At 46.7% G+C, this 12929-nt stretch overlaps 1 protein-coding gene across 5 annotated transcripts in view; it reads right to left on the bottom strand.

Annotated features, from left to right (window-relative positions):
- Positions 1–277: 277 nt before the first annotated feature.
- LOC140719267 (histone-lysine N-methyltransferase EHMT2-like) overlaps positions 278–12929 on the bottom strand; it is a 147729-nt gene continuing 135077 nt past the window's right edge. For all 5 annotated transcript variants that reach the window (XM_073033807.1, XM_073033775.1, XM_073033791.1 and 2 more), the window contains 3 exons: positions 10737–10815; positions 6555–6730; positions 278–3096 (listed from right to left, as the gene is read on the bottom strand). In XM_073033807.1, the coding sequence (XP_072889908.1) occupies positions 2916–3096; positions 6555–6730; positions 10737–10815 (436 nt within the window). In that variant the 3' untranslated portion in view covers positions 278–2915. The remainder of the gene's footprint in view (positions 3097–6554; positions 6731–10736; positions 10816–12929) is intronic.

Below are 12929 nucleotides of genomic sequence, written 5' to 3'. Positions count from 1 at the left end.
TCCTTCTGCCATCATATTTCTGGAGGGTCCATAAAGCCATGAATACACCTCACTGTTCTTTGCACAACTTACCTACTGGGATTACCCAACGTGTATGTATGCTTGTATGTGTGTGTGTGTATGTGTAAAATGTTATTATCATCATATATTGCAATGTACAACTCCCGAGACATCTGCCAGTGATATTAAAGCGAATTGTGAACTGTGAACCCTTGGTCCCGGTATAACAGTACAGTCTGTCACTACATATAGATGGCCAATAAACTAAGCAAGCCAATTTTATATAAAAAAAACACAGCATAAGGTTCTTTAATGAACAGTTTTGAACAGAAATTAAACCCTCAGATCCAGATGAGCACATTTTTAAAAAATGACAAGAAATAATTCATTTTTGGAAGGGTAGGTTACTGGACCTTGGTGTAAAACCTAGTACATTTCTATAGCTGCTTACCAGTCTCAATCAGGCACACTGATACCGTGGCCCCCACCAATACGTGAGACAGCAGTCTCACTCTCACCCGTGTCAAACTGAAACACACTGATACCGTGGCCCCCACCAATACATGAGACAAGTCTCACTCTCACCCGTGTCAAACTGAAACACAAACTGGGACTCGGGAAATGGCCATTGCGCCTCTACAGAGTATGCGGTGGAGGGCAGGGGGTAATGTTAGAACACACTTCATGAGGCTTCAGGCCAAATTCTATCTACTACGAGATTAGGGAAAATAACTTAAAGGACATCATTAATTGCAAATCAAACCACCTCAAAAGACTCGACCTTGAGTTGTCTTCATTTCGATAGCCTTGAACAGACAAGGGATTGGGTTCTTCTCTCCCCGAAGAAGGGGGACTTTGCACCTCACTTTACAGCCTCAGCAAATGCTGTTGTTCCATCTCGGGAATGTAATCCCAGCCGCAGATTCTCTGTGCTCCCATCAATGGGACTGGGATAACGGGAATTAATCACTGTCCGGTGCTCTTGCACATTCCATCTGATCCTCCACGAATGTGGTGGGAACACTGGCAGTAACCAGTCCCTCAGCACTACCTCTCCCACAGTATGACTCTCCCTTGGTACCACCCTTTCCACAGTGTGACCTTCCCTCATCACTGCCCCTCCCTCAGTACCACCCCTCCCACAATGTGACCCCTTCCAAATCCACTGTCACCTTCACATAGTAGGGCAAGGCTGCTGAAAGAGGGGGAATGCCACAATCAGCACAGAACAGATGGGTCGAAGGGCCTATTTTTGAGCTCTATGTCGCTATGACCTTCCTAATTTGGAAATGTCACTTGCGCTCCCAAATGACTGGGGTGGGGGACGCTCACCAGAAGGACGGTGTGGTTCAAGGAGTTCCACATTCTCAAGGGGATGTTTGAGACAGACAGTGAATGTGTGTCGATGGGAACAGGAGGAGCTTTCTGTTGCCAAGGATAGGGAAATGGGCAGTGATGCTCTTAAGTGGGCCAAGGACACAGAAGGCCAGATAGATCAGGTCCAAGTGGTCCCATATCTAGAGGAGGTTTACAGGAATGATCCCAGGAATGAAAGGGTTAATGCCGAGGAGCATTAGATTGCTCTAGGTCTGTACTCATTGAAATTTAGGAAAATGAGGCAGATCTCATTGGAACCTACTGAATGTGGAAAGATAGAGTGGATATGGAGATGATTTTCGTTTAGTGGGAGAGTCTAGGACCAGAGGGCACAGCCTCAGAATAGAGGGATGTACATTTAGAACAGAGATGAGAAGGAATTTCTTTAGCCAGAGGGTGGTGAATCTGTGGAGGCCAAATCATTGGGTGCATTTAAAAGTGGAGGTGAATAAGTTCTTGATTAGTCAAAATAACCGAGAGAAGGTGGGAGAAAGGGGTTGAGAGGGGTAATAAATCAGCCATGATAGAATTACACAGCCAAATGGCCTAATTATGGTCTTAAGGCAGAGGGAGTCTGGGAATGCTAAAGGACGCTCCCCCAAACTCTCCCCCTCCAGGGTTCCCTCGTGTGCCTCTGTACAGGTCCCTAAGGCTCCTTTTGACACTTTGCCCACTATATCTTTCAGATGGATGAACCCAGAACGTTCCCCACCTTTCCTCCTTTTACACCACAACCTGACTCCAGTCCACACAGGCTGGCTTTAAATACTGGTTTCTACAGCACAATGCAAAATTTAAAATTGACAGTTTAAGACAGAGCAAATCTAACGATTTCCCGAATGACAACACTTCCCGTGGCAAAGGAGATTGGTCACATTCTGGCACTGATGGGCTATAACGTGGGTGGCTAATCTCCCCACCTCAGTGGGGGAGCCAAGCTGGGCCAACAGGTGTCGGAAGGAAAACACCCAACCAGAGCCAATGCACACAAAATGTTGGAGGAACTCAGCAGGTCAGGCAGCATCCATGGAAAGGAATAAAGAGTGGAAGTTCTGGGCTGAGACCCTTCATTAGTCCTCATTCGGGTCTTGGTCAGAGATGCAGAATGACCTGTTTCACCAACATTTTTATTTATTTAGAGATACAGTGTGGAGCAGACCCTTCTGGCCCTTCGAGCCTCGCCGCCCAGGTATCCTAATTACAGGGCAATTTGCAATGACCAATTCACCGACTAACCGGTACATCTTTGGAGTGGGGGAGGAAACACGCACACATGGGAAGGAACATACAAACTCGCTTATAGAGGACACTGGAATTGAACTGTGAACTCCGTAATTCCAAGTTGTACTAACATTGCACTAACCACTACACTACCGTGGCACCCCATAGTATTAACTCCTGGGCAAGTTAATCAGCCTCCTCCGTGATGGCCCAGAGTTTCCGAGAGGGTACGGAGTGGGGTGGGGGCGGTGGTGGAGGAATGTTCTCTTAATGCTGCATAGTTCGGGAGAGAGGAGGTGACTGATGGAGCGAGGGGCTCACGAGGGCCCCATCATAGTCAGGCTACTCTCAGGCATGGTGTCCTGGTAGGCCTCGAGCCTGGCCAGCCGATTCTGTTCCAGGGCGATGGCCTCAGCCGAGTGCTTGCACTTCTCGGAGCCGCACTGACAGGTGAAGTATTTACACTTGATGTCCCAGAACCGGTCGCCGTAATCGAACCTGGGGGGGTGAGAGAGAGAGAGAGAGAGAGAGAGACAGAACGAGAGAGAGAGAGATAGAGAGAAAGGAGAGATGAAATCTCACAACTGTGAACAACTTTCGCCCTGACGTTCAAAATCCATAAGGCCATTAGGCTTTACTTTGGGGTGATGGGCAAACTGGTTAAGAACATAAGGCAGAGGCGCAGAATTAGGCCATTCGACCCACTGTGTCTGCTCTGCATTCCATCATGGCCAATTTATTTTCCCTCTCAACCCCACTTTCCCTGTAACTTTTTACACTTGACTGATCAAGAACCTATCAACCTCTGCTTTAAATATACCCAATGACTTGGCCTCCACAGACGTCCGTGGCATGAATTCCAAAGATAACTACTCTCTGGCTAAAGAAATTCCTCATTATCTCTATTATAAAGGGATGACCCTCTATTCTGAGGCTGCGCCCTCTGGTCCTAGACACCCCCACTACAGGAAACATCCTCTCCACATCCACTCTATCTCGGCCATTCAATATTTGATAGTTTTCAATGAGATCACCCCTCATTTTTCTAAACTTCAGTAAGTACAGCCCCAAATGCTTCTTGTATGTTAACCCTTTCATTCTCTATGACTTGGTGCATGGCCAAGTGGTTAAAGCATCTGACTAGTGATCTGAAGGTTGTGAGTTTGAGCGCCAGCCAAGGCAATGTGTTGTGTCCTTGAGCAAGTCACTTAACCACACATTGCTCCAGTCCACCCAGCTGATAATGGGTACCAGCAAAATGCTCGGTGATAACCTCGCGATAGACTAGCGTCCTATCGGGGTGGGGGGGGGGGGGGGGGTGAGTCTTGTACTCTCAGTCGCTTCACACCAGGGAAACTGGCATAAGCACTGGCCTGGTGAGCCTAAGGCTCGGGACTAACTGTCTTTGAGTGTGAAATTGTTATAGTTTTACCTTTGTAATGAATTTGAACAGTACCTCGCAGGAACAGGCCCTTCAGCCCATAATGTTGTGCCGAAACAATTACATTAGTAATCAAATGGCCAACTAATCCCTTCTGCCTACACAATCTCCATATCCTTCCACTTTAATCCCTTTCTTGTGCCCATCTAAACATCTCTTGAAGTCTCCAATGCCTGTGCCTCTACCACCGTCCCCAGCAGTGCATTCTAGGCACCCAGTGGTGGTCTTTGAGTTTAAAAAAAAAACTTGCCCCTCATGCCTTCTGTGAACTTGGCCCTCTGGTGTTAGACATTTCAGAATTAGACATGCAGAATTGATAAGTATGGATGGAATCCAAGACACATTTTTCACTGTGCCATGGTATGGTGGGACCACATTAATAAACCAACTTATCAATTAGTTTTTAATCAGCAACCTCACTCTTCTAAAGTCCAGTGAAGAAAAGCCCATCCTGTGCTCACAAACATTGGGTGAAAATCCTTGGATAGAATCCAAGTTGGTTTTCTGCTGTTTATATTTTTCTAGTGTCACAGTTACTGGAGCTTCTCAGTCCAGTGAACATTTCTTGAACGGCTTCCAAAAAAATTAACAACCTCCAGAAAACCAGTACAAGATACAGGACACAGCTCTGCAGATGAGGTCTCACCTGGTTTGAAATTCCCCTCACAAGAAACAATGACAATCTATTAACTTCCCTAATTTCTTCCTATCTGCAATCCATGCACTCACACAGCCAGATTACTTTTCTCATCGTCTCCTCTACCCTGAACAGCTGCGCAGCCACACAGTAACTGAAATCCTCCCGTGCACACAGCCTTTGTTGCCGTGCAGCTGAAATATCTTTCATATAAATTATAGGCAAAGGCATTTCATTATACTCTACAATTAATAAATTAAATCAAAAGTATTATTTTTAATTTTTTTTCTAAAGATTCACATTATGCATATTACAAAGTAGTTTAAAGCATTTAAAGCCCGGTGCAGTTTCTAGGCCTGTTCGGAGGAATGTTTGTTTGACACAGATGTAAAAACATTGCTCATCATTTGTATCGTGGACTTGCTTTGTTAATTTTCCTGCCAACATTGGATTGGCACGGCAGCAGAGTGGCTGGTGTAACACTGTTATAGTGCCCGCAACCCGGGTTCAATTCCCACCGCGTTCGCCCCGTTTCCTCCGGGTGCTCTGCCTTTCTCCCACATTTCAAAGACAGTATGGGTTGGTTGGTTAATTGGATGTAACTGGACAGCACGGGCTCATTGGGTTGGAAGGGCCTATCACCGTGCTGTATCTCTAAATAAACATTTACAACTTCTCGTTCCCCACATTTATACTCAATTCGCCAGATACTTGCCCATTCACAGTCATAGAACAATACACCATGGATATAGGCCTTCCGGCCCAATCATTCCATGCTGACCACAGTGCGACCAGTCCCAACTTCTTGTGTTCAGCTGATATCCCTCCAAGCCATCCATGTACCCATCCAAGTGCTTCTATAGTGGTTGAGGCAGAGACGATTGTCCTTGCCTCAACCACTCCCTCTGGCAGCTCATTCCAAATACTCAACTCTCTTTGTGTGAAAGTTTCTCCTCAGATCCTTTTTAAATCTTTCTCCTCTCACCTTAAACCGATGACCCCTAGTTTTGGACTTCCATACCCTGGGAAAAAGACAGTTACTGTCACAGTTAACCTGTCGTTATCCCTTTGTATCCTCCTATATCCTCTTCACAACCAACTTCACCACGAGTGGCAGTGATTTAATCAAGGACATCTTCGCAGTGGTGTCCATCACCAAGGACCCTTGCCACTCAGGACACCATTCGTACCTCTTCTTGTTACTACCATCGGGAAGGAGGTAGAGAAACCTGAAGGCACAGGAACAACTTCTTCGCCTCCACCCTCAGGTACCTGAATCCATGAACTGTCTGTCTGTCTAGCCATTCAATCAATAAATAAATAGTAATTTTTATGTATTGACCTCAAGGATATAAGACTTAGGACACAGACATAAGAATTAGAACATGTGACCCATCGAATCTGCTCCACTACTTCATCAGGGCTGACTTATTTTCCCTCTCCCGCCTTCTTCCTGTAGCCTCTGACACCCTGACTAAATCGAGAACCTACCAACCTCTGCTTAAAATATACTCAATGACTCAGCCTCCACAATGCACAGTATCGAACATCCCTCTATCCTGAGGCTGTGCCCTCTGGCCCTAGACTCCCTCATGATAGGAAACATCCTCTCCTTCAAAACAACAAATTTCACAACATGTCAGTGCGAGTGAACCTGATTCTAATTCCCTGAACTAATCTCTCCTTGCCCCGACCATTTCAGGACCTGTCAAAAGTCCTGAGCATTTAGTTTCAGTGAAAGGTTTGGGGAAGGAACTTCAGAACTCAGGGCCCAGGGCCACCAGTGGAGATGGGGCGATGGGATTTGGGAAGGGTGGGAGTTTGCAGACAAAAGGATGGTGATGGGAACACAGTCCTCCTGCAGCTACAGCCACCTACCCGAGCTCCTCGTCCGTCCTAATGTCCCGGCTGCTAAAGAACGCAATCCTGGGAAATCGCAGGTCCTGATGCAGCATGAATACACGGACAGGAATGATGTTCGGATCACACAGGTGGTTGATGAACCGGCTGACGTTGCCATAGTAACGGGCGTCGATGCAATACACTTCCCCATCCTGCACCACATGACAACATGGATTGAGATGGAGACAGTGATACACCACAAACAGAACAGGTTCACTGCCTGAGCACACACACACACCCCCATAAAACTTTGCACTGAAATAGAAGTTATGAGATCCAACCACCGCTCCCTCTGAGCTGTGGGGTGTGCAGTAACTGAAATGCTTCCATGCACACATCGTCTGTTGCGGTGCAGCTGGAATTTTCTTTTATGTAATGCTAATATAATTTTGAAATCTATGATAAAATGATTGTGAAATACCCTGTAAGTAATTATATATTGATGAGAACAATCCACAAAGTTACTAAATAATAAACCTTTACAATCCCTCACTCTGATCAGTCCATGAACAATCCCTCACTCTGACTGGTCCATGAACAATCCCTCACTCTGATTGGTCCATGAACAATCCCTCAGTCTGATTGGTCCATGAACAATCCCTCACTCTGATCGGTCCATGAACAATCCCTCACTCTGATCGGTCCATGAACAATCTCTCAGTCTGATCGGTCCATGAACAATCCCTCACTCTGATCCGTCCATGAACAATCCCTCACTCTGATCCGTCCATGAACAATCCCTCACTCTGATCGGTCCATGAACAATCCCTCACTCTGATCGGTCCATGAACAATCTCTCAGTCTGATCGGTCCATGAACAATCCCTCACTCTGATCCGTCCATGAACAATCCCTCACTCTGATCGGTCCATGAACAATCCCTCACTCTGATCCGTCCATGAACAATCCCTCACTCTGATCGGTCCATGAACAATCCCTCACTCTGATCGGTCCATGAACAATCCCTCACTCTGATCCGTCCATGAACAATCCCTCACTCTGATCGGTCCATGAACAATCCCTCACTCTGATCGGTCCATGAACAATCTCTCAGTCTGATCCGTCCATGAACAATCCCTCACTCTGATCGGTCCATGAACAATCCCTCACTCTGATTGGTCCATGAACAATCTCTCACTCTGACCGGTCCATGAACAAACCCTCACTCTGATAGGTCCATGAACAATCCCTCACTCTGATTGGTCCATGAACAATCTCTCAGTCAGACTAGTCCATGAACAATCTCTCACTCAGACTGGTCCATGAACAATCTCTCAGACAGACTGGTCCATGAACAATCCCTCACTCTGATTGGTCCATGAACAATCCCTCACTCTATTGGTCCATGAACAATCCCTCACTCTGACTGGTCCATGAACAATCTCTTAGTCTGATTGGTCCATGAACAATCCCTCACTCTGATCGGTCCATGAACAATCCCTCACTCTGATCGGTCCATGAACAATCCCTCACTCTGATCGGTCCATGAACAATCCCTCACTCTGATCGGTCCATGAACAATCTCTCAGTCTGATCGGTCCATGAACAATCCCTCACTCTGATTGGTCCATGAACAATCTCTCAGTCTGATTGGTCCATGAACAATCTCTCACTCTGATTGGTCCATGAACAATCTCTCACTCTGATTGGTCCATGAACAATCTCTCACTCTGTTTGGTTTTTGAACAATACGTCACTCTGACTGGCCCATGAACAATCTCTCAGTCTGATTTGTCCATGAACAATCCCTCACTCTGATCGGTCCATGAACAATCCCTCACTCTGATCGGTCCATGAACAATCCCTCACTCTGATCGGTCCATGAACAATCCCTCACTCTGATCGGTCCATGAACAATCTCTCAGTCTGATCGGTCCATGAACAATCCCTCACTCTGATTGGTCCATGAACAATCTCTCAGTCTGATTGGTCCATGAACAATCTCTCACTCTGATTGGTCCATGAACAATCTCTCACTCTGATTGGTCCATGAACAATCTCTCACTCTGTTTGGTTTTTGAACAATACGTCACTCTGACTGGCCCATGAACAATCTCTCAGTCTGATTTGTCCATGAACAATCCCTCACTCTGATCGGTCCAAGAACAATCCCTCACTCTGATCGGTCCATGAACAATCCCTCACTCTGATCGGTCCATGAACAATCTCTCAGTCTGATCGGTCCATGAACAATCCCTCACTCTGATCGGTCCATGAACAATCCCTCACTCTGATAGGTCCATGAACAATCCCTCACTCTGATTGGTCCATGAACAATCCCTCACTCTGATCAGTCCATGAACAATTCCTCACTCTGATTGGTCCATGAACAATCCCTCACTCTGATCAGTCCATGAACAATCCCTCACTCTGATCAGTCCATGAACAATTCCTCACTCTGATCGGTCCATGAACAATCCCTCACTCTGATCAGTCCATGAACAATCCCTCACTCTGATCGGTCCATGAACAATCCCTCACTCTGATCCGTCCATGAACAATCCCTCACTCTGATCAGTCCATGAACAATTCCTCACTCTGTTCGGTCCATGAACAATCCCTCAGTCTGATTGGTCCATGAACAATCCCTCACTCTGATCAGTCCATGAACAATTCCTCACTCTGATTGGTCCATGAACAATCCCTCACTCTGATTGGTCCATGAACAATCCCTCACTCTGATCAGTCCATGAACAATTCCTCACTCTGATCGGTCCATGAACAATCCCTCACTCTGATCAGTCCATGAACAATCCCTCACTCTGATTGGTCCATGAACAATCCCTCACTCTGATTGGTCCATGAACAATCCCTCACTCTGATCAGTCCATGAACAATCCCTCACTCTGACTGGTCCATGAACAATCCCTCCGTCTGATTGGTCGATGAACAATAGCCCGCTCTTCCGCCATTGCACTGTTTATTCAGTTAATTTATAACCACAGTCATTTCTGTCGTTCACTGTATCACTGCCACAATACAAATTCCACAAAATATGTAAGTAATAATAAACACGATACTCTGAGATATATACTAAATATACACATCCGGTCAGAAGGATATACACACAATACACGATATACGTTGCACACAGTTTACACAATCAACAGACCGAATCTCACATACACACACAGAGCAACTGTGTCCTTTTCTCTCTTTCACACACAACAGCATTCCCAACACTACCCTCAAGTTGGATTCATCCTGTGTTCCAGGAAGTTCTGGGACTCAGGATATACGAGGACCAGGAGATTTGCTCTTTAAACAGAGCTTGAGTCCTGAAGACGAGCCTTGGCCAGGAAGGTTGACTGTTTATTGATTACTACAGATGCTACTTGACTTGCTGAGTTCCTGCATCATATTGAAATTGTGTGTTCGCTTCTGGTCTCCTCATTATAGGAAGGATGTGAAGCTTCACAGAGGATGCAGAGGAGATTTTCACTGTTGGCTTACTCTCCCAACTCACAGGGTCTGGAATCTTCTTTACCAGGATACAGCATGAATTAGAAAGCACGCCTTATGAGGATCGTTTGAGTGAGCTGGGGCTTTTCTCTTTGCAGTGAAGGAGGATGAGAAATGACTTGATAGAGATATACAAGTTGATAAGAACCAGAGACTTTTTCCTGGGGCGGAAATGGCAAATCGAGAGGGCATAATACAGGGCGATGGTTTTTTTTAATATACAGAATGTATTTTTTTTATATACAGAATGGCAGGTGTGCGAAACACACTGCTAGGGGTTGGAAGAGGCAGATACATTCGGAACTTTTAAGACATTCTTGGATAGGCACATGGATAACAGAAAAATGGAAGGTTGTGTGGTTGGGAAGGGTTTGTTTGATCTTGGAGTTGGTTAAAAGATCGGCACATGGTGGGCCAAAGGGCCTTGGCTGTGCTGTATGTTGGGCACCTTGTGAGGTTGCCACTGTTGTGGATAGCTGCCTCCACCATAGTCCGACGTAATGCAGTTAAACAGATTTACTGAGATATGATCTAAATTAAACACTTTCAGACACAACAGCCATGCTCAGCTTTGTTTCAGGTGAGCTGGACTTCCATTACCTGAGCAACCAGAGGTGTGGCGTGCTGACAGAGGGGTGGGGCACTGGAGCCCTGTTGGGAGGGGGAGGGGTGGGAGCAGTTCCTGCTGGCCACATACCTTGTTGTCCAGGTCAAAGAGGTAGGAGTCATCCTCACGCACGTCAGCCTCTGCGTCCGAAATGATTTCGCCTACGTACCTAAAGAGCAGAGGACAGCGGTTAGACACCACCGCGGCAGGCAGAGTGAGGCAGGGAGGGAGACACAGAGCATGTAGGAAGTGAAAGTGAGGGAGAGAGGGCAAGGGGAGAGGGTGAGAAGGACAGAGCAGGTAGTGGGGAGATTGAGAGAGGGAGAGAGGGCAAGGGGAGAGGGTGAGAAGGACAGAGCAGGTAGTGGGGAGATTGAGAGAGGGAGAGAGGGCAAGGGGAGAGGGTGAGAAGGACAGAGCAGGTAGTGGGGAGATTGAGAGAGGGAGAGAGGGCAAGGGGAGAGGGTGAGAAGGACAGAGCAGGTAGTGGGGAGATTGAGAGAGGGAGAGAAGGACAAAGCAGGTAGTGGGGAGATTGAGAGAGGGAGAGAGGAAGGGTAGATGGGGTGGTGGTGAGGGGGAGTGGGAGAGCGAGAGGGGGAGGGAAAGGGACAGAGGGGGGAGTGGGGAGAAGGGTAGAAGAAGGGGGTGAGGGTAAGAGGGAGGGGTTGAGGGGGAGGGGGAGAGGGGAAGGGGAGGGGGGAGTGAGGAAGGGGAGAGGGGAGGGGAGAGAGGGGAAGGGGAGAGGGGAAGGGTGGGTTAAAGGGATAGGGGGAGTGGGAGAATGGGAGAGAAGGGAGAGGGAGAAAGAGGGAGAGGGGGAAGAGAGATGGGGAAGGAGGGAGAGAGGGAGGAGGGTGGGGGGAAATATACAGAGATAGATACATACACACACCCGCGACACCTCACTACCCCCTCTCAGAATCACGGGACAGAGGGTGATGGAGGAACAGGGAGTTGGGGAGGGTTTGTGGGATGGGGGACTGAGAGGGTGGAATTTGGGGTTGGGAATGAGTGGATGTGATAGTGGGGCCACAAAGGTTCAATTGGTGGCCGGATAGCAAGGTTTGAGAAACGGCATGAGGATTGGAGGGATGGCTTTGAGGGACGAGACTGAGGAATGGGAGAGTTAAAACAGAAAGCCACAAATACTGGACTGAAAGTGTTCTATTTGAATGCACACAGCATAAGAAATAAAATGGTCGATCTTGAAATTCAGCTACAGATTGGCAAGTATGAATGATGCTGTGGCCATCTCTGAAACGTATCTAAAGGATGGCTGCCATTGGGAGCTGAACATCCAAGGATATAAGGTGAATCAGAAAGGTAAGTTAACAGGCAGAGGATGTGGTGTGGCCCTGTGTGTAAGAAATAATATTAAATCATTAGAAAGGGATGACATAGGATCAGATGAGTTAAGAAATGGCAAGGGTAAAAGGACCACAATGGCAGTTGTATACAGGCCTCCAAACAGCAGCTGGGATGTGGATTACAAATTACAGCAGGAGATGGAAAAGGTGTGTCAGAAGGGCAATCGCATAATCGTTGGGGGTTTTAACATGAAAGTAGATTGGGAAAACCAGGCCAGTACTGGACCTCAAGAGAAAGAATCTGTAGAATGTCTATGGCTTTTTAGAATAGCTTGTTCTTGAACCCACTAGGGGATTGGCTGTGCTGGACTGGGTGTTGTGCAATGATCCGGAGGTGACAAGTGAGCTTAAAGTTAAGAAACCCTTAGGGAACTGTGATCACAATATGATTGAGTTCACTTTGAAACTTGAGAAGGAGAAACTAAATTCCAATGTGTCAGTATTTCAGTGAAATAAAGGAAATTACAATGGCATGGGAAGGGAACTACCCAAGGTTGACTGGAAGGGGACACTAGCAGGAAGGACAGAAGAGCAGAAATGGCTGGAGTTTCTGTGAAAAACGAGGGAAGTGCAAGACAGATATATTCCGAATAGGAATAAATCTACAAATGGAAGAAGTCATGGCTGACAAGTGAAGTCAGAGCCAAAGTAAAAGCAAATGACAGGGCATACAATAAAGCCACAGCCAGTGGCAAGACAGAGGATCAGGAAGCTTTTAAAAACTTGCAGAAGAAAATTAAGAAGGTCAAGAGCTGAGGGTAGATTGGACCAATAGAAAATGATGCCGGGGTTATTGTAATGAGAGACACAGAGATGGCAGAGGAACTGAATGCGTATTTTGCATCAGTCTTCACAGTGGAAGACATCCGCAGTATACCGGACATTCAAGAGTGTCAGGGAAGTGAAGTATGTG

Source organism: Hemitrygon akajei, chromosome 2 (genome assembly GCF_048418815.1).
Source record: "Hemitrygon akajei chromosome 2, sHemAka1.3, whole genome shotgun sequence".
Taxonomy (NCBI): Eukaryota; Metazoa; Chordata; class Chondrichthyes; order Myliobatiformes; family Dasyatidae; genus Hemitrygon; species Hemitrygon akajei.
This window is presented reverse-complemented; position numbering and strand designations above follow the sequence as displayed.